The following is a 22,561-nucleotide window of genomic DNA, read 5'->3' on the forward strand; positions in this document are numbered from 1 at the left end:
CTTAGTCCTGCGTCTTTTGGGATATTACAAAGCTTCAAACGACGCGTCGACTATTAAATCAGTCGTCGACGATTCTGATAGTCGACGTAATCGTGACTAGTCGACTAATCGTGGCAGCCCTACACTCGTCTGACCTAAATCAGAAAAACACATCTGGGACATTGTGTTTCCAACCCCACCAGGTTGCATCTCATACTGTCCAGGAGCTCAGCGATGCCCTGGTCCAGATCTGGTCATCATCTATCCCCCAGGACATCATCTGTCATCTCATTAGGAGCCCTGACATTGTCAGGCAGGCATGTGGTGCCAATACTAACTACTCCCATAACGTCCATATCAGTAGATATATCCAGTATAATATTTCTTTCCCCGTTGTGATCCTTTCCTTTCATTTTTTGAGCAGTATATTAATTTTTAATTTTATTTGTTTTCCACAGAACCATCATGAAATTCCACAGTATGAAGATGGATGAAATCAATAAGATCATACGAGACCTATGGCGCAGCACCTACAGGGGTCAAGGTGTGTCTCACATTAACAAGAGAGCTATTATTAATTTGTGGTATTTTCAGAAATACTGTCCCCCCCCTTTACTGTCATTTATCTATTCTCTTCTCTCTCCAGATATTGAGTATGTGGAGATCAGATCTGATGTGGATGAGAATTCATCTGCTGGAGTGAGGCGGAGGGTTTACAACTACAGAGTAGTTATGGTGAAAGGAGACACAGCTCTGGATATGAGAGGACGCTGCAGCGCTGGCCAAAAGGTAAAAAAAAGATATTTTTTTTTCTGTTTTGTGGTTACATCGCATGAAACCTGCATGTGACATGCAGTAAAAAGGTCAAACTTCTCAGTGAATCAAACATGATGTGACCATTTTGTTGTCTTCCTCTTTAAAAATATGATTGTGTGTGTCTAGGTACTGGCATCGCTGATAATCCGTCTAGCTCTGGCAGAGACGTTCTGTCTGAACTGTGGGATCCTAGCTCTGGATGAGCCCACAACCAACCTGGACCGAGAGAACATCGAGTCACTGGCACATGCCCTTGTAGAGTGCGTATATACGGATTCAGTATTCTTACTGCTATACTAGTGAAAACCTCATTAATAGGATGCAACAGCTCCTAACATTAACTGACAGCTGTCTCTTTAGCCCCAAAACCAAATCCTTTAAACCGTTTAAGTAGCAAAGTGTCAAAGTACACACTTAGGGAATGTCTAATGTGCTTGGTCCCATTTATAAGCCGCCTCATCACATCTGGAACCTCATTTGGGCTTAAAAGCTGTCATTAAATCCAAGTTAACTTTGTACCAAAAAGGCCCCTTTGATGTAGATATATTGCTATAGATACTGAGGAGTAGATGGGCTTCAAACCAGGAAATAAAAAGAAGTACACAGCTGGTGATACTGAATTAAAAAGAACTGTTTAATTATTGTAGTAGTAAAAAACAGACTCCTCTGTTTTAACGTAGATTGGTACTATCCTTCAAGCCTCATACTGTGTCCCTACACAGTGCCCAGTGAAGTGTTACAGGATGTAAAGGTTGTCATTTGCCCATTCCTCTTTAAAAGTTGAACTATTTTGGCTTTACTGGAGCAGACCGTGTAATGTATCGGACAGAGAAACCAGCATCCGACCTGTCAAAACATTAAACACAGACTTCTAGTTGTATACCTTGGCAGCCACTGTCTTCCTTGCAGTGGGATGTAACTCTTTATCTCCTGCTGTTTTCTTCAGAATCATTAAGAGTCGCTCTCGCCAGCGCAACTTCCAGCTGCTGATCATCACTCACGACGAGGACTTTGTGGAGCTGCTCGGGCGATCCAGCTACATTGAACATTTCTATCGTATCCGTAAGAACCAGGACCAGAACTCTGAAATCAGAAAGTGCAGCATCAATTCCCTCTCATCCTATCTTCACTGAGCACTGAAGTGATTCGAAAAGCTGCTTTGGAAATGTAAACTAATGCTTATCTCTTTGCTTTGATTTTATTTGGGCAAAGACCACGTTCAGGTTTGCTTTTCAGGAGGCATGAAGAAAACTCATTCGCACATCATTTGTTTAATAACTGACTATAATTTAACTGATATACAAAGGCATGTTTGGTTGATAGTGTTTGTTTTTGAAGTCAGTTGTCAATAACCTTATATAAACGTATTATAACCGTTATAACCATAATTATCCTTAAGAAACTGTTGGAAGAAATGCTAAAACAAAAGCAATAGGCTTCTGTTAACATCAGAAATATTTAAGGACAAAAAGCTTGATTCTAATCCATGAAGAGTTTGCTTGTTGTGCTGGAATCCAGCGTGAGTAAAGGAGATGTTTGGGTTTGTTTTGTTTTTGTTTTGGGGGAAAAATAAAACTGCTTAAAACTGTTGAAACTTTTCTACATATTTATTGAAATACTGCTGTTATTCATAGTCTGACTAGTGGCCAGCAGCCATCAGATGGCATTTTCAGCAACAGGACATTCTTTGCTTAAAAAAATAAGGGGAAATGACACATTGAAATTCATATATAGCTAAAAAAAAAAAAAAAAAAAAGCCCCTAAAGAAAACATAAGTCACATATCAGATTGTGATGAATGGAATATTCAACTTGAAATTCTTAGCTGGTGTACATTTGTCATTAGCTGAGAATAAAATTATAGAACATTCAGTGGAAACCAAAGTTATTGACCTATTATCACACCACAAATCAAAGGTAAGATTATTTAAAGGATGGCAGGGGGGTTAATTGCTGTGGTTTTATTCTAGAGAAACACAGCGCCTTTATCTCAAAGTTGCTCATTGACCACAACTTAATCAAGAATTTTGTCACACAATCTGTACATTTTCTTTTCTTGCTATTGGCAAATGTGATAAGGCGTGGGCAAAGCAAGTATAAGTAATCTGTTATCTGCCAAGACTTCAGAACAAACTCGAATCTGACTACAGCAAAACAACCACTTCAAGGGCTTTGTTTGAGGACGCATCTTCTAAAGGTTTTCACTCTAAGTACAAGTATGGAGATGATGATGATGCTTGTGCTAGTGTCTGCTGCGCTGATGAGTCCATGTGCTGCAAATCCCGTCCGGAGTCTCAACCTAGACCATATCATTGACTTGGCTGACCAATACAATAAAACTATGTATGAGGTAAGGGCTCATCTCATAAGCACGAGTGTTTTCTTGACTCTTAGCTTGAACATTTTATAACGTTTTTGGTGCCTTGACTTGTTAAAAAACTTGAAAGTGTGTTAAAATTTTAAATGTTGACAAATATTTTTTCTATTTAATGTGGAAGAAGTTCTATGTTGAGGATGTGACTAATCTTGCTGCGGATGGATGTGGGGTGAGAGGATCCTTTTCCATCTCTTTGAAACTGTGTTCCCTGTAGAGCATTCAGTTTTATTGGATTACATTTTTAAATGTCATTCATTTTAAACACGTCTGAAGTGAATATGTTCTCGCTCCTGTTGCTTACAGAATAAGTTCTTCTGCAGAGTGCATGACATCCTGAAAAAGCATCACAGAAAGGAGGATGAGAAGATTGTGAGAAACCTGGATGTGTTTTTTAAAGAAGCAAATGTAAGATATCTTTTTGCCAAATGAAAATGTCCCATCTATGTTACAAATATGTAAGGATTATGTACTAACTGCATTTGCAATACAGTGAGCGAGATCATACTGAACCCAGGTGTTTTCTTATTTTTTAGGTGAACTGCACAGAAGAACTAATTAACGTGCCTCATGCAACAACTGAAAAGCCAATACCGTTTTTGCTGGAAAACCTTGCAAACTGCATTTGCCGGAGAAACTTCATGGGAATCTTAAAAACAAAAATGCCTGAATAGCTTCGTGATCCGTGAACTGTCTGACATGTGGTAATGTCTTCAAATGTTTTTCATAGTCACAGTTTGATACAGTTGAAGTACTGGATATTTATTTTCTGGTATAGTTTTCTCTTTTATGCAGTTTATTTGTTATTTAATAGCAACTACATTCAGTGCTTTCACAGGGACGTTTTTGGTTGAGTTATTTTTAAGCTGCATAAGTAAAAATGCATCCGTCGCTGGCATTAAACTTTACAACAGTTAAGGCAGCAACTGCACATTATTGTGAACTGCATATTTATATTTTATTTAAAACAAGTTCAGTTCACATTTTGATATGTTTGGATGTTTGTTGTAGTTCTTTCACTCCACATTGAAACAAGTGTTTGCAGAACAAGAATTCGTTTTTCTCACAAGTTGCATTTGTATGGAAATGCTTTGTACTTTATGTTAAGACAGTCAGCTTTAACAGACATTTTGATCCTGTTTTATTTTTATATTAAATTTTGATGACGCCTTACTTCTGACAAGCTGTCTCGTATTATTCAGTCCTTCAGTCCCTATTGTCTGAAAAGGGGACATACTTGTCAATATTTTCAGTTCAGTATCTTGACTTCTGTTATAATTACTTTGCATGATTGGTTCAATGCTACACTCCCTTTAAGCCAGCTGTCTTCTGATTGGTAGCTCCTCCTACATAGAAGGTTTAGGAGTAGCTGGTTGTACTCACAGCCACAACTGTGTACCTTAGATTCATGTACCGTATTTTTCGGACTATAAGGCACACTTAAAATCCTTCAAGTTTTCTCAAAAATCATATGTAGTGTGCTTACTGACCTCAAACCAATTTTATGTGGTACAAGGCGCTTAAAAATCTGTCAAAAAATGTTTCAGTACAACTTTGGCAAGCTACAAAGCCGCACCACTTGATGGATTGTTGGAGCATTACGGCTACTGTAGTCAGGAGCCTCATGGAATAATCTGGGTCCAAAACTCCGTCCGCTTTAGGTCCCAAAGTCAGACAAATACTGCAGCATCACTGAGAGTTAAAAACTGTCTAAATGTTTTCATCTTTAATAAAATGATGAGTGTTGCTGCTTCACCAGGTGTAACAATTAAGTTTAATATCCAGGCATCCATGAAAACAGAATTTATTACATTTAATGGAGTAGGAAGTTAGCAGGACGTTAGTTCACTAGTTTCTACCTAAACATGATATAGCATGTTCTGACTGAGAGATTGGCGGTCTGAAAAAATACGGTAAGCATATTCCTACGAGAAACCACTCTTGTGTATATACAACTACCAGCCATTTTGTTAGGTACACCTGTTCAGATACAGCATCATGTTGACCTTTGAATCAAACGGACTAGCAGCAGATTCTGCTTTTGACATCTAAGAACAGGAAACTCAGGCTACAGTCCATAGAGGCTCACCAAAAAGAAACAAGGAGACTGGGAATCGATTTTTTGGTCTGATAACATTGAGACGGTGTTGTGTGGCAGGTGTTTTGTTGCCAGACTTTTTAACGCTTGTGGGGTTACTTTCTCCATTTCCGTACCATTGATTCATTAATGTTGAATATGTATTCCAAATATGTATATATACAAGTGTGTGTATACATATGTATAAAATATACAATATACAAAGGTTAGCAGTGGATGCACTCGCACTGCATTCAGCATGATATGGTGCATTTCCAGCAGGATAATGCACCATATTACCTATAAATCTCTCCTTGGGCTGGTTCCCTCTTATTTATGTGTTTATATGTGTAAAAACCACAACCAGTACAGCCTTCATTTTCACAATACCTGTCCCAAAAATCAGAACAGAATTGGGGGAAAGGCGTTTAAATACGCTGCCTCTGCTTCCTGGAATAATCTGCAGAAGGAACTAAAATTATTAGAATTGGTTACCTTGGGGGTGTTTAAGTTCATCTTAAAGGAACGAGGGAATAACTCTTTTACTCAGTGTGATTGTTTTTAATGTCGCTCTTAATTTGATCTGTTATTGTATATTTTTCACATGTTCGTACGGGGATATTGTATTTGTTTTAAATGTTATATACTTATGAGGTACATGTATTTTTGACTTTTGTTGCCATGATGCCAGGTCTCTCTTTTTTTAATCTCAATGAGATTTTTACGTGGATAGATAAAGGACTAATAAAAAAAAAATAGTGATCATAAATCACGAAGCTCAAATCATCTCAGACTCGTTTCTTGGTAAGAAAATTAGGGCAAAACTGCAGATTACAGTTACTATTTGACCAAACGATTGTCGAAAAAATTTTACAGCCAAACTCTGTGTAATCTGTACAGTAGAAACAGATGAAATAGTAATCAGTCTAAACAAAAACCAGCACCTGTATGAGGGCGGGATTGAAAACCACACCAGAAATCAAACTTCAGACTAGTCAAGTCTTCTCAACTTTATGAGAATATTTTCAAGTAACCATTGTAAATAGATGTCTGTTGTTTTCTTCTTCTCCTTTTTTGTAATGCAGCCCACCGTATAGATTCATTTCAGAGAAACTGTTCTTCTTTCTCAAGCTGCGTATTGACCACAACTTAATCATGAGTCTTATCTCTCCATCGCTGCAGACTGCATTTGGGGTTTTTTTTGTAATTGACAATTGTGGTGAAGGCGTGGGCAAAGCAAGTATAAATAATCTGTTCATCAGCCAAGACCTCACAGCAACCTGCAAGCTGACAATTGAGCAGAAATACTTTAAAAGCTTTTCAGCCAACTAATAACAAGTATGGAAATGATGACGTTTGTGCTGGTGTCTACTGTGGCCCTGCTTATCAGTCCATGTGCTGCAAATCCCATCTACAATATGAACTTAAACAATATTATTGACCTTGTTCAAGAATACAGTAAAACTTTGAATGAGGTAAGACCATATCTTATACATTTAACTGCCTCTTAGCATTCATAGAGCTTTTTGTTGTTCTTGTTGTTAGTTTACTTTTATTTTTTCTGCTTTGTTCAAGTTTTTAAAACTTGATTGTGACAATTTGTCTCTCCAATGTTGCAGAGTTTCTATGTGGAGGATGTGACAGACTTGGTTGAATCTGGATGTGGGGTGAGAAGACTACTTTTCATGTCTTTGAAACAGTTTGCAAGCTTTCCATTCAGGTTTCTTTTTTGAGAGACTGCAATAAGCACAGTGATCTCTTTTTAACATTTTAATTGTGTTTATTTGTAACACTAATAGTTTCTTGTTTATGTTTCATACAGGATAACTTCATCTGCAAAGTGCATGAGATCCTGGAAAACCATGCCACAAAGCAGCAGAAATATAAAGAGAAGGAGATTGTGAGAAACTTGGAAGTGTTTATTAACGCCACAAATGTAAGATATCTTCTCTGACATATTTCCTATATAAGAACATCAAATCTGTGTTACGCACATTTAAAGATTATGTACTAAGTCTACTTGTGTCTTTGGTGAGACAAAGAATCTGCAAAACGATAAAACATATTGTACTGAACTCAGCTGATTTCTTGTCATTCAGGTGAACTGCACTGAAGTACTGAAGACTGTGCCGAAGGCAAGAACTGAAAAGCCAATACCGGCTTTGCTGGAAAACCTCGAGAAATGCATTCAGAAGAGAAACTTCAGTGGAAAATAAAAACACGCCTGGATACCTTCCAGATCTGTGGACTGTCTGTCATAATGCTTCCAAGTCATTTTCTTTGTTCTTTTTTTTTTTTTTTTTTGTAATTTATCACAATTCAAGCATTGGATATTTATTTCATTCTATAGTTTAAGACAGTATTTTTCTTCCTTTTTATGCAGTTGATGTTATTTAATAGTAGCTATATTCGGTACATTAGCAAAGACATATCTGACTGAGCTGTGTTTAACTGCATTTGTAAAAATGTATGTGTAGCTGTTGTCAAACAGCACAACAGATCAACTTGACATGTTATTGTACAACTGCGTATTTATTTTTTATTTAAGTTAAGGATTTTTTAATATATTTGTATTACATATTTATTGCAATTGTCTCACATTGCATTGAACCAAGTGTTTACAGAACAATAATAAATCACTTTTATCCACAAGTCCAGTTTGTATGAAAATGCTTTGGGCTTTATAGCAAGACAATTAACTTTTACACACATTTGGCTGTTAAGATCACATTTTGATGATGGCGTCATTTGTGGCTCAGTATTTTAGTTCTTGGCTTCTGTTAGCATAACTTTGCATGATTCATTTATACCGACCGAGCTGCAGACTCTCAGTCCATCCACTGTCTGAAATTAGCCTTTTGCTTGAAAACTACACTCCCTAAGCTACTTTTCTCATTGGTTGCTCATCCCTAACGGAAGGTTTAACCTGCAGGTGGGTGGAGCTGCTGTACTGACTGACAGGGCTGTGTACCTGAGATAACAATATTAAGGATACTACCACCTCTCACTCTAACATTGTGTGTATGCATATACACTTACTGGCCACTTTTGTATGTATATCTCTTCTACTGTTCATTAACAAAAATATCTAAGCAGTTAATCACATGGCGGAAAGCAAATATTTATACATGTAGCCATGGTAATGATGCCCTGCTAAAATTTAAACAGAGCATCAGAATCAGGACCACAAGTGATTTAAGTGACTTTGAGCGTGACGAGTTTCTTGGTGCCAGATGAGTATTTCAGTAACTGCTGATCTACTGGGATTTTCCCACACAACAATCTAAGGTTTACAGAGAATGAACCGAAAAAGTAAAATCCAATTATCTGTGTGAAAATACTTTCATGATAGCAGAGATCAGGGGAGAATGGCCAGACTGCTTTAAGCCAGGGGTGGGCAACTCCATGCCTCGAGGGCCTGTGTCCTGCAGGTTTTAGATCTCACCCTGGGTCAACACACCTGAATCAAATGATTAGTTCATTACCAGGCCTCTGGAGAACTACAAGACATGTTGAGGAGGTAATTTAGCCATTTGAATCAGCTGTGTTGGATCAAGAACACTTCTAAAACCTGCAGGACACCAGCCCTCGAGGCATGGAGTTGCCCACCCCTGCTTTAAGCTAATAGGAAGAACACTCTAAGTCAAATAGCCAATTGTTAGATTGATCGTATGCAGAAGAGCATCTCTGAATGCACAACACATCTTATACTGTAGCCCAATTGCGCTGAACTTCGACGCAGAAAGGGTACATCCTCAGAAGACACATAAAGTGCCACTCCTGTTTGCTAAGAATAAGATAGTGATGCTACAGTTTACAATTCTACAATAGAAACATTTAAATCATCACCAAGTATGTTGAGTCTCAATTTTTGCTGCAATATTTAGATGGTAGAACCAGAATTTAGTATAACAACATTAAAGTAAGAATCCATCCAAGGGATTAAGGAAACATTTAATTAATGTATCAGATTGTGAATGAAATACTCAAGTCAAAAATCTTCACTACCATTCACTGTAATTTGTACTGTAGGAAATGATGTAACAATTTTCAGTGGAAACCAAAATCATCAGCCCTTTGGCCAGATTTAAAATCGCACCGCAAATCGAAGTTAAGATTGTTTGAGTCTTCCCCCATTTTTTTCAGCAGTATACTTCCAAGAAATCACTTTGCGTGGATCACAGTCTGTAATGAAGTTTCTTTTGAAAGTACCATTTTTTTTTTCATCTTTTCTGTAATGCAACCAAGTCTGGTTATTCTGAGAAAATAGTTTCTTTTCTGCTCATTGACCACAAACTAATCATGGATCTTATCGCCAAGGCGCTGCAGACTGCTTTTTGGTTTTTTGTAATTGGCAAACGTAATGAAGGCATAGACAGAGCAGGTATAAATAATCTGCTCTCAGCCAGCGCTTCACAACAACTTCAAGGACTTCTGCTTTTCAGCAAACGAACAACAAGTATGGAGATGATGATGTTTGTGCTGGTGTCTGCTGTGGCCATGCTGATCAACCCATATGCTGCAAATCCTGTCCCTAACGACAACCTAAACCGTATCATTGACCTGACTGAAAAATACAACAGAGATCTGAATGAGGTAAGGGTTCATCGTATAAGCACAATTGTTTGAGTGATACTTAGCTTGAAATTTCTTTTGGTGCCTTATCTAGAAAAATGATTCAATATGTTAAAAGTGTTAGCTGACAAAGTAATTTTTTCTTGGATCTTACAGAGGTTCTTTGTGGAGGATGTGTCTTACCTGGCTGACAATGGATGTGGGGTGAGGAGACATTTTTCATGTCTTTCAAGCAATGTTCCTTTTAATTTATTCAGTTTTCTTGAATTGTTCTGCTGATTGGCAGTTTGAGTTGGTTATTTTTTTTTTTTGACAAACTGCAGAAAAAAATATTAGCCACCTTGTATAATTGTAAATGCATGTGTTTTTAAAAGCTTATAAATCCGTCCTTGTGTTCCGTACAGAATAACTTCTTCTGCAAAGTGAATGACATCCTACAAAAGCATGCCAAAAATGACAACGAGAAAGAAATTGTGAGAAACCTGGAAATATTCATTAAGAAATCACATGTAAGTTATCTTTTTTGACACATCTCCAACTTAAGAACAACAAATCTGTGTAGTCTGTGAAGGTTCTCAGTCATCCAGGTCATCATAGTCTAAGGAGCTCGGAAAGAAAAGCGTCAGTCTGTGTTGTAAATATTTAGAGACAATGTGCTAATCTCACTTTAGGTAGACAAATACATCTGCAAAACTGAGCATATATACTGAACACAGATTCTTGTCTTTCAGATGGACTGCAAAGAAGTACTAAAGAAAGTACAGCCGTCAGAAAAAGAACAGCCACTACCTGATTTGCTGGGAAACCTCACCAAATGTATTCAGAGAAGAAATTTCATGGGAAACGTAACACAAGCTGCCTGAATACCTTCAAGATCGTTGAACTAGCTAACGTGATAACTCTTTTAAGTGTATTTCAAAAGTCATGGGTTTTCATAATTCAAGCATTTTTTTCATATTTTAGTTTTTTTTATATCGTTTGGTAAGTTATTACTGATTTTTCTGTCTTTTTTTATGCAGTTTTTATTATTTATTAATACTAAATTCAGTACAGCTCAAAGATTTTGTTTGGTTGAACTATGTTTAAACTGCAAAAGCAGAAATATATCTGTAGCTGTCTTTGATCATTACAAAGTTTAAGAAAGCAACTTAATGTGTTTTTGTACAACTGCAAATTTGCTTCTTTTTTTAAGTAAAAGTAATTCTGGTTGTAATAATATATTTGTGTGATATTTTTATTGTAATTCTCTAACGCCACATTGTAACAAGTGTTTACAGAAGAATAAATCACATTTGCCCAGAAGTGGAATTTGTGTGGAAATGCTTTGTGTCAATCTACTGTAAGAAACATTTAATTTTCTTTATTTTAAACCTGAATTTTTATAAAACTGAACCTTTCGCAGACCATTTCATGTCATTCTGCCCTTTCAACATCTTAATAGGGAGATATTATATTCATTTGCAGCAGTTCTTGGTCTCTGTCAGAGTTCCCCATGCCATCCATGCTCTGGAGTGAACCTTTGGCTTCGATACTACATGCATTTCAAGTCAGCTTCCTTGTGATTGGCAGTCCAATCAAAAGAACCACAAGCTCCACCCAAAGCAGGTGGGTGGAGCTGCTAACTCAGAGCCACAGCTGTGACATCCCACAGCTCTGTAAATAGAATAGACCTTGCAAACTGAGCATTCATAGTGGTTTGAAGCTTTCAGTATCACGTATATATAAACTTTCCTCATAATTTGAAAATTTGGCTAGGTTTAATATGTAACAGTATTAATATTAATCAATCTATTTATTTTTAAGCACATTTAAAAACAACACAGGTTGACCAAAGTGCTGTACAAAGTAAAAAAGTAGAACAAACACTAGAGTTGGATGTCTCGAGACCACTTTTACGTGGGCTTGGTCTTGTCTTGGTCTCGACGGACTTTGGTCTTGGTCTTGTCTTGGTGTTGGATCCCTCGATCTTGTCTTGGACTCGCTGTTTCGGTCTTGCTGTCTCAGATTGACATAGTGGTCGGGAGATTTGGAGTCAACAGTATCCATGATACACAACGTTCGATAATGTGTCATGCGCAAAAGCATCAGCTCTAAATGCCGTGTTTAGAGAGTGCTTTATAGTGAATCAGAAGAGTCGACTCCCATTGAGCGAGAGCCGGCTCCTCACTTAATTTCCTTTCGCTGCTCAGCTCTTGCACAGTGGCTCAGCTATGCTCCAATCCCTCCATATTGTGGCCAATCACATGCGAGGATATAGGATTTTATCATTATGTGAAAAACAGAGAGGGTGAGATACGCGACAGTCAAGTGGAGCGTGCATCTGTCCTCTCAGTAAGTGAGTGAGACAGTAGACAGCGGTGAGAAGGGCTGTGCAGGTGCATCGCAAAAACACATAAATATGCCTGACACCCGTAAACGAAGCAGCATGTGGCTGCAGTTTAAAGACTTTTTTTTTGTCTCGGTCTCTGTCTCGTCTCGACTTTATCTTTGTCTTGACTCGGTCTGTCTTGGTCTTGGTCTTGTCTTGGTCTCGATGCCCTCTGGTCTTGGTATTGCCCTGGTCTTGGTTTAGGCGGTCTTGACTATAAGTCTAACAAACACACACAAAGAACAAAACAAAAACTCAGTCACAATTAAAAGCTAGTGAGTAAAAATGTGTTTTCAGACGGATCAGATCCTAATTTGAAGAGACACTGTTACAAAGTTTGGGAGCAGCAATTGCAAAGGCCTGGTCTCCACTGTTTTTTAGCCTGCTTCAAGGGACACCTAGAAGCAACTTATCAGCTGACCTATTTGGAATAGTTTTAGTTAAAAGAGCAGAGAGGTCTGATGGAGCTAATCCATTTAGAGACTTAAAAACAAACAGTAAAATCTTAAAATCAATTCTACTGTACTGTAATGTACTGGAAGCCACTGTAAATGAGCCAAGACTGGGGAAATATGGTCATGTTTACGAGTGCCTGTCAAGTGTCGGGCTGTAGCATTCTGAACAAGCTGAAAACGAGAGAGCAGAGCCTGGCTGCTACCAAAATAAAGACTATTACAGGAGTCAAGCCTGGATGAAATGAATGCATGAATCACTTTCTCGAAGTCAGCAGATGACAAAATGTTCTTAATTTTTGCAAGGGCTGGAAGAAGCTGGCTTTTACAACAGAATTTATTTGTTTCTCAAATCAAAAATTGCTATTAAAGAACACTACCAGATTTTTTGCAATGGGAGTTCTAGACTTTTCCAGAGGCCCAAGGTCACCCTTATATGGTGGCCCTGAGAAACCCAAAACATGGGAGGTGTGTTTTATCATGATTCATATAATACTGATGACGGATTTTTAGGCTAATAGTTAGGCTAATAAACTTACCTCTCACCTTTTCTTTCCTCACAAAACTGATAGATCCTCCACTTCTTTTAAGTGTCTCCCAGCGCAATTCTTAGCATATTTTGGTTCCTGCAACTGGTCCGACGGGTTATTGTCTCCACAGAAACACTTTCCTTGTGCTTTTGGAAATCTGTTTTTTCCTATTTCTGTTTTCATTTGTCCTATTTCTGTTTTCATTTGTCCTATTTCTGTTTTCGTTTTTCCTAGTTCCGTTGTCATTTTTCCTATTTCTGTTTAGTTTTTTCCTATTTCCATTGTCGTTTTTCCTATTTCTGTTGCGTTTTGTGTGCTTTTGCAGCGTTTTTCTTATTGCTGGTGTTTTCTTAAATTGCAGTCCGTTTGGTCTTTCAGGGCCACTGTACCCTTAAAAGAAAAACAAGGGTCAGAAGGTCCAAATAGTACAATCTCAGTTTTTTGATCGTTTATATTCAAAAAATTGAAAGCAAACCATGAATTAATGTCATCAAAGAAGTCTAGCAAAACTTTTAGAGAGTCTGTAGAATTCTTTTAAGAGGAAAGTAGATTTGAGGATCATCGGCAGTGAGATGAGATTCCATCTTTCCTGAAAATAGAGCCCAATGGGAGCATGTAAAGAGAGGACTGGGCCAAGGATAGATCCTTGAGGGACCCCACATGTAAGGGGTGTAGATGTGGATGAAAAGCCACCGAACCTGACAGAAAAACGTCTATCAGTTATATATATATATAATCACCAGCCATTTTGTCAGGTACACAACTGCAACAAGATGTTGAACCTTGAATCAAATTGGGTACAGTAGCAGAAGACTGCACCAGGTCACACTCCTGACATCTCGGAACACGAAACTGAAGCTGCAGATCACGCAGGCTCACCAAAGTTGGGAAATAGAGGATGTGAAAAATGTGGCTTGGTCTGATGATTTAGTTTCTGCTGTGACATTCAGACAGTAGCTTCAGAATTTGGTGTAAATGACATTAAAGCATGGATCCATGCTGCAGTGTATGAACGCTCTAGGCTGCTGGCGGTGTGGATGCAATGTGAGTGATATTTTCTTGGCACACTTTGTACTAGTGGTGGGCGGTTCGATCCAAATATCGATTGTATCGATACCAAGTCGGCATCGATATCGGATCAATACTAGCCTGGTGAGATTGATTCTTTACTTTAAGTTCCGGTCTTGTTTGCAGTGCTGTGGTTTCGTTAAAGACGAAACAGCCAGGTCGCCGGACTCGCCGCTCCTGTGTCAGCACAGAGCAGGCACACTTTACTCCCCCTCTTGTGTTTAGATGTTGCGCCATCATGTGACGTGACTCAGATGCTTTGGGGGTTGTTAAATTGTTTACATATTATTTATATTTTCACCAGTTGTTTTTTTGTTGAGAATTTTAGATGTAATTTTTGTGTTACAGTTTCTCAACAGTACTTGTTTGTTTTAATTTGTTTACTGGTTTGCGTGCACTTTTTATTTTAGGTTTTGTCAAAAAAAAATTGATAATATTGATTTTCTATAAGTATTTTCTATTTAATTATAAACTTTGTCCTAATTATGTCCTAGGTTTTAACTATTTCATACTAAAAAAGGAAACATCATAAAAAAAACTTAAGGTCATGAAAATTAATTGAGATTTAGCAATTCAATGGTGCATCCACCTTATTTATTGAAAAGTATCAGTATCGGCGATACTGGCCCGTATTTACTTGGTATCGAATCGATACCAAAATATGCAATGTCGCACACCACTACTTTGTACTAACTGAGCATCATTAAATCATAAAAGCCTGATTGAGTATTGTTGCTGTTCATGTCCATTCCTCCCTGTAGGATCACAGTGTACCCATCTTCTGATGTCTGCCTCCAGCAGGACAAGGGAACATGTCTCACAGCTCAAATCATCTCAGACTGGTTTCTTGAACATGAAAGTGAGGCAAAATTGCCAGTTACACTCAATATATGCTCACAAAGTTAAAAACAAACAAACAATTCAAACATCTGATTTTGCTGAATGAAATATTCTTGTTGGAAATCTTTAGTGCCATATTCTGCGTAATTTGTTGAGTAAAAAATGACGTGACAACAGTCAGTGGAAACCAAAAAAATCAGCCCATTAATTCAAACATAAGATTGTTCAAGTCTTCCCTTAATTTCTTTGAACAGTACATTTCCAGGTAACCACTTCGAGTGGATGACAATCTGTTAATAAGTTGCTTTTTCATTTTTTAAATTCAGAGAAACGCTTGCTTTTCTGCTTACTGGCCATAACATCATCATGTCTATCATCTAGGCTGTTTTTTGTAACCAACAATTAGGGCGAAGGCATGGGCAAAGCAAGTATAAATAATCTGTTCTCATCTAAGACCTCACAACAACCTGCCAGTTGACATCTGAGCAACAGAAACACTTTAAGGGCTTCTGCTTGAAGACACGTCTTCTAGAGGTTTTCAGCCAACAAACAACAAGTGTGGAGATGACGATGCTCATGCTGGTGTCTGCTGTGGCCATGCTGATCAGTGCATGTGCTGCAAATCCTGTCCGTAATCTTACTCTCAGCGATAGTCTTAACAGTATCATTGACCTTGTTGAACAATACAGTGAAAATCTCACTAAGGTAGGAGCTCATCTTATAAGCACAACTGTTTTCTGGACTCTTAACACTCATAGAGCTTTTTGTTGTTGTTGTTAGTTAACTCGTGTTTTTTCTGCTTTGTTCAAGTTTTTGGTGCATAAAACTTGTTTGTGACAATTTGTCTCCAATGTTGCAGAGTTTCTATGTGGAGGATGTGACACATTTGGTTGAATCTGGATGTGGGGTGAGAAAACTTCTTGTCTTTGAAACAGTTTGCAAGTTTTCCATTCAGGTTTCTTTTTTTGAGAGACTGCAATAAGAACAGTGATCTCTTTTTAACATTTTATTTATGTTTATTTGTAAAGCTTAGTTTACTTGTTTATGTTTCATACAGGATAACTTCTTCTGCAAAGTGCATGACATCCTACAAAAGCATCCCAAAAATGACGAAGAGAAAGATATTTTGAGAAACCTGGAAATATTCATTAAGAAATCACATGTAAGTTTTTGGTTTTTTTGACACATCTCCAACTTAAGAACAACAAATCTGTGCAGTCTGTGAAGGTTCTCAGTCATCCGGTTCATCATAGTCTAAGGAGCTTAGAAAGAAATGCGTCAGTCTGTGTGGTAAATATTTAGAGACAATGTGCTAACCTCACTTTAGGTAGACAAATACATCTGCAAAACAGTGAGAGATATACTGAACACAGATTTTTGTCTTTCAGATAAACTGCAAAGAAGTACTAAAGAAAGTACGGCCGTCAGAAAAAGAACAGCCACTACCTGATTTGCTGGGAAACCTCACCAAATGTATTCAGAGAAGAAATTTCATGGGAAACGTAACACAAGCTGCCTGAATACCTTCAAGATCGTTGAACTGGCTAACACGTGATAACTCTTTTAAGTGTATTTCAAAAGTCATGGGTTTTCATAATTTAAGAATTTTTTCATATTCTAGTTGTTTGTTTGTTTTTATTGGTTTAGTAAGTTATTACTGATTTTTCTCTTTCTTTTTTATGCAGTTTTTATTATTTATTAATACTAAATTCAGTATAAGACAAAGATTTATTTTGGTTGAACTAAGTTTTAACTGCAAAAGCAAAAATATATCTGTAGCTGTCTTTGATCATTACAAAGTTTAAGAAAACAACTTGATGTGTTATTGTACAACTGCAAATTTGCTTCTTTTTTAAGTGAAAGTCATAAATTCTGGTTGTTGTAATATATTTGTGTGATATTTTTATTGTAACTCTCTCACGCCGCATTGTAACAAGTGTTTACAGAACAATAAATCACATTTGCTAATTTCTTTGAACAGTATATTTCCAGGTAACCACTTTGAGTGGATGGCAGTCTGTTAATAACTTGCTTTTTTTCATTTTTTGAAATGTGAACGGTCATGTAGACCCTTTCAGAGTCAAAGTCTCAAGTCAATAATCTTTACTACCATTCACTGTAATTTGTAGAGTAGGAAGTGATGTAACAATTTTCAGTGGAAACCAAAATCATTGGCCCTTTGGCCAGATTTTTTTGTGATTAATATTCTATTGTATTTTTAAAACACTACGGTCCACTGTAGATACAGATTACGTCACATAAAAAAAGCATCAGCAGAACAGTAGAGAATACAAACCCAAAATGAAGGGGGACAAACAAAACAAGAGATAAACAAACAAGCAAAAAACAAAGCAAACAAACAAACAAAAACACAGCCATCCTTTGACTACATGGGTCTTATTCTGAACAGATATGGATCCCACTTCAGGTGGAAGCTTTCCACTTTATTCAGAAGCCTGTATGAGAGTTGTTCTAGTGCAGCAAGTCTCCCTAGTTGAACATGCTATACAGAGACAGGTGGGGTGGAAGGGGCCTTCCACTGGGAGATAATGAGTTTACGCCCCAGCATCAATGCAGTCTGTACCCACTCAGCAGCCTTAGGCAGAGCATGTTTAAGGAGTGATGGGTCCCCCAAAACGAGTAGTCTTGGTGAAAAAGGAATATCCCATCGTATGGTTGATTTGCTAAAGTCATGTATCTCAGTCCAAAAGATTTGTGTTTTAGGACAGCTCCAAATCATATGGGTCAATGTGCCCACCCCAGTCTGACATCTCCAGCATTCAGGGGACTGTATGGGGTTTGCCCTGTACAGTCTGTGTGGCGACTAGTAAATCTGGTGTAGTAATTTGAATTGGATTAGTCTCGTTCTAAGTTCCCTGGACACCTTTTTACTATTCTGCAAAATTGTAGTCCATTCCTGATCTATAAAAACCACACCAAGGTCAGCTTCCCAAGCTAATCGGAGGGCAGGTAGCCCTTTACTCGTGCCCTTAACAAGCATTGAGTAATATTTAGAGACTTCACGACTTCCCCCAAAGATTTTTTTGATGTAGCTGAGATATTCAATAATTGGAGGTGGTGAGGAGGAAGAACCAAAAGTTTTGAGCAATAAGTGCCGGAGCTGCAAGTATCTCCAAAACTGACTCTGTGGCAACTGAAACTGTGCATTAATGGGGAGATATTATGTTCATTCGCAACAGTTCTTTGCACCACTCCCCCATCCACCCATTCTCTGAAATGAGCCTTTTGCTTTGAGGCTGGTTGCATGATTTTTAAGTCAGCTTCCTTGTGATTGTCAGTCCAATCAAAACAATACTAAGCCCCACAGAGAGCATGTGGGTGGAGCTGCTACACTATCACACAGCTCTGTAAATAGAAAAAACTTGCAAACTGAGCATTCATAGTGGTTTGAAGCTTTTAGTATCACGTGTATATAAACCTTCCTCATTTGAAAATTTGGCTAGGTTAAATATAAGAATCCACCATTATCACATTACGTATATACACTTGCCGGCTATTTCATTAGGTGCACAACTGCAACAAGATGTTAAACCTTGAATCAGACGAGCTAGAGCCACAGAAGACTCCACCAGGTCACACTCCTGGTAGCCAAGAATAGTAAACCGAGGCTACAATCACACAGGGTCACCAATATTGGACAATAGAGGATATGAAAAATGCAGTTTGGTCTGGTGACTCCATTTCTGCTGTGATGTTCAGACAGTAGGTTCAGAATTTGGCATAAATGACATGAAAGTATGGATCCATCCTGTCTTGAATCAACACTCTAGGCTGCTGGTAGTGGTGAAATGTGAGTGATATTTTCTTGACACACATTGGCCTCCTTTGTACTGCCTGAGCAACATTAAACCATAGCCTCATTGACTGTTGTTGCTGATCATGTATGTTCCTCACTGTAGGACCACAATGTATTGTTTTAGTTTTTTTTATGGGATATATACTCTAAAATTAATTTTAAAAATGATAAAAGATTCCCCTCTCACCCCTGCGGGCGGTCAATCCTTCAAGCTCGGGTCCTCTACCAGAGGCCTGGGAGCTTGAGGGTCCTGCGCAGTATCTTAGCTAATCCAAGTCCTCACCTCGCTTGGGAGTCACTGCACCTAGTGGTCCGATTACCACTGTTACCTTCACCATCCACATCTTCTCCAGTTCTTCTCTGAGCCCTTGGTAGTTCTCCATCTTCTCGTGTTCCTTTTTCCCTGATGTTTCTGTCAATCGGTATCGCTACTTCTATCACTACGTCCGTATTCTTCTGTTTGTCTACCACCACTGTGTCCGGTTGGTTAGCCATCACTATTTTGTCCGTCTGTATCTGGAAGTCCCACAAGATCTTAGCTTGGTCATTCTTGACCACCCTAGGGGCTGCCTATCATTTTGACCTTGGGACTGCAAGGCCATACTCGGCACAGATGTTTCTGCATACTACGCCGGTGTTCTGGGAATCCATTCTACCTCACAAACCATCCTACCCGTTGTTTCTGCACACAAATTTACTTCATTTTTTTAACCCATTGTGAATATTTGTTATGGTTAGGTTTAGGTTTAGTCAGAACTCACTGTCAAATTATAATACGGTAGGACGATTTGCCAAAGTAGGCTGGTTTCTCAGAACACTGGCCACTTGATTATGGCGTTCCATGTATGCCCTGCCTGCTAGCATCTTGCACCCTGCTGTTATGTGCTGGATTGTCTCAGGGGCATCTTTACACAGCCTGCACCTTGGGTCTTGTCTAGTGTGATAGACCCCAGTCTCTATGGATCTTATGCTCAGAGCTTGTTCCTGTGCTGCCATGATTAGTGCCTTTGTGCTGTTTTTACAGCTAAACACACACAAACACATATATGTGTGTGTATATACACACACACACACATATATATATATATATATATAGAGAGAGAGAGAGAGCGATATTGTCTGTTAGATTTGTGTTCTCATGAGTAAATATATTAATTGATCTTATGTTGTGAAAGACGTTTTCTGATTGTCATTTTATTTTGAAAAGGATTTTATTTTAGTGATTATAGATTACTTCACTTCCTGTTCCTTGTGTTCCGAAGCGCGAACTGCTGAAGTAATGTATGGTTTTCCCTCCTGTGTTGCTAACAATAAAAGAAACGGGAAAAGTAATCAACCAACCAAGTGTGTGCATTATTAAGAGAACATGGCCGAAGAAGAAGAAAACTCTTCGAGCTCAACAGGTTATGGGCCCAGGCGTGACACAACAGGAGGAAGATGGCAGAGGTTAGTTTTCAACGGAGACGAAAACAGTTACGAACTTTGGGAGGCAAAGTTTCTCGGCCACATGCGGATCATTGGCCTAAAGGACACTATATTATCAGCCACTAACCCAGATGCAGAGAAGAATGCTGAATGCTATGCTGAACTGATACAGTTTCTTGATGATAAAAGCCTTTCACTGGTAATGAGAGATGCGACTGACGACGGAAGAAAAGCTTTAAAAATACTACGTGACCACTACGATAGTAAAGGCAAGCCCAGAATCATCGCACTCTACACAGAGCTGACGTCTTTACAGAAGAAACCAGATGAGACAGTGACAGATTATATTATCCGAGCTGAAAAAGCAGTGACCTCCCTAAGAAATGCAAAAGAAGTCATCAGTGATGGACTTATTATCGCTATGATTTTAAAGGGGCTTCCTGAAGCTTACAAGCCATTTGCTATTCACACAACTCAAAGCAGTGAAGATTTAACATTCACACAGTTCAAAAGCAACCTACGAAGTTTCGAGGAAACAGAGAAATTTGATAACAAAGTAAAAGTGGATAATGTGATGAAGGTTGATTTAACATCAATCACCTGTCATGGATGCGGAAACCGAGGACATTTTGTAAAAGATTGTCGCCAAAAGGGAACACCTAAGTGGTGTAGCTACCATAGAAGCTCGACACACAGTGATGAGACATGTAGAAGAAAAACCAAGTACAGAGATGATGCGAAACTAACTGTAGTAAAACAAGAGGACAAGAAAGAAGAGCAGACTTTTGTATTCAAAGTTAGTCAAAGACTTCTGCCTACTGACATAATAAGAGAAGGACTAATGGTGGACTGTGGTGCTACCTCACACATCATTACGGAGAAGAACAAGTTCATAAAGTTTGATGAGACTTTTGATCCTGAGAAACACTACATGGAGCTCGCTGATGGATCCAGGACAAACAACGTCGCACTCAAGAAGGGAGATGCCAACGTCTCTCTACGGGACATACAAGGACACTGTACCACCATCACACTGAGAGATGCTCTGTTCATCCCATCCTACCCTCAGAGCATATTTTCGGTGAAGGCAATGGAGAACTCTCTTTGAAATGGGAAGGTGTCTTTTACTAGAAAAAGAGCTGCCAAAAGAATTATGGCCTTATGCCATTCAAAATGCAGCGCACACCCGCAACAGATGCTACAGTAACAGGACTAAAAGTACACCATATCAGATGTTAACAGGGAAAAGACCAGATCTCTCAAAACTGTGGATATTTGGGTCAGATTGTTATGCATACATACATGATCACAAGAAACTTGATCCCAGATGTGAAAAAGGAATATTTGTGGGTTATAGTAAAAATAGCCCAGCATACCTGGTTTATAACCCTCACACAGGAAAAGTGTCAAAACACAGACTTGTGAGATTTATCAAGAAGAACACTGTTGAACAACAAACACAGACTGATGAATATGACACAGAAATTCAGACTTATGAGCATGTAGTGCCTTCAAAAGAAAGTACAGAACAACAAAATGAAAATGCAGCAGAGAACAGACCTCCTAGAGAAGAGGAAACCAACACAAATGAACCAAACCCTGACATAGAAAGAAATGAGGGTGATGAGCAAAACCAAACTGAGCGCTATCCTAACAGAGAAAGGAAACCTCCTAAATATTTAGAGGATTACACATCTAACTGCAAAGATTTAGCAAATGTAACTTCTGTAAGTGTTGATTATTGTTACAGAGCAACCTGTGGAATCCCCCAAACCTATAAAGAGGCGCTGATGTCACCAGAGGCACCAAGGTGGAAACAGGCAATGACAGAAGAAATCAACTCTCTGAAAGAGAATGACACATTTGAACTGACTACTTTACCTACTGGTAGAAATACCATTGGAGGAAAATGGGTCTATGCCCTCAAAGAAAATGAACAAGGACAAATATTCAAAGCCAGGTTTGTAGCAAAAGGTTACAACCAGACACAAGGAATAGACTACCAAGAGACATTTGCACCAACAGCAAACATGACATCTGTGCGAACCCTAATGCAAATAGCAGTCCAGAATGATCTTATTATCCACCAAATGGATGTTAAAACTGCATATTTGCATGCTCCCATTGAGGAAGAAATATACATGGACCAACCAGAAGGTTTTGAGCAAACAGAGTCAGGAGAAAACTTGGTGTACAAATTAAAGAAATCCCTTTACGGGTTAAAACAATCAGGTAGAAACT

At 38.4% G+C, this 22,561-nt stretch overlaps 3 protein-coding genes across 4 annotated transcripts in view; all 3 read left to right on the plus strand.

The window, feature by feature from the left end:
* The window catches only part of rad50 (RAD50 homolog, double strand break repair protein), a 33,459-nt gene extending 31,070 nt beyond the window's left edge, over nt 1–2,389 (plus strand). For both annotated transcript variants that reach the window (XM_084940627.1, XM_084940629.1), the window contains 4 exons: nt 438–523; nt 626–768; nt 922–1,055; nt 1,742–2,389. In XM_084940627.1, the coding sequence (XP_084796753.1) occupies nt 438–523; nt 626–768; nt 922–1,055; nt 1,742–1,928 (550 nt within the window). In that variant the 3' untranslated portion in view covers nt 1,929–2,389. The remainder of the gene's footprint in view (nt 1–437; nt 524–625; nt 769–921; nt 1,056–1,741) is intronic.
* Nucleotides 2,390–2,488: 99 nt separating this feature from the next.
* On the plus strand, nt 2,489–7,863 carry LOC146379393 (uncharacterized). The gene is made up of 6 exons (XM_084940630.1): nt 2,489–3,144; nt 3,293–3,340; nt 3,475–3,576; nt 3,705–6,912; nt 7,068–7,181; nt 7,345–7,863. The coding sequence occupies exons 1-4, from the start codon at nt 3,013–3,015 to the stop codon at nt 3,840–3,842; spliced, it is 420 nt and encodes a 139-aa protein (XP_084796756.1). The 5' UTR covers nt 2,489–3,012; the 3' UTR covers nt 3,843–6,912; nt 7,068–7,181; nt 7,345–7,863.
* Nucleotides 7,864–9,441: 1,578 nt separating this feature from the next.
* LOC146379394 (uncharacterized) lies at nt 9,442–11,111 on the plus strand. Its single transcript, XM_084941471.1, has 4 exons — nt 9,442–9,841; nt 9,977–10,024; nt 10,225–10,329; nt 10,552–11,111. Exons 1-4 carry the CDS (start codon nt 9,548–9,550, stop codon nt 10,681–10,683), a joined length of 579 nt encoding a protein of 192 aa, XP_084797597.1. The 5' UTR covers nt 9,442–9,547; the 3' UTR covers nt 10,684–11,111.
* The last annotated feature ends 11,450 nt before the right edge of the window (nt 11,112–22,561 follow it).

The sequence above is a fragment of the Perissodus microlepis genome, chromosome 10, assembly GCF_051167445.1.
Source record: "Perissodus microlepis isolate ML-2025 ecotype Zambia chromosome 10, ASM5116744v1, whole genome shotgun sequence".
NCBI lineage: Eukaryota > Metazoa > Chordata > Actinopteri > Cichliformes > Cichlidae > Perissodus > Perissodus microlepis.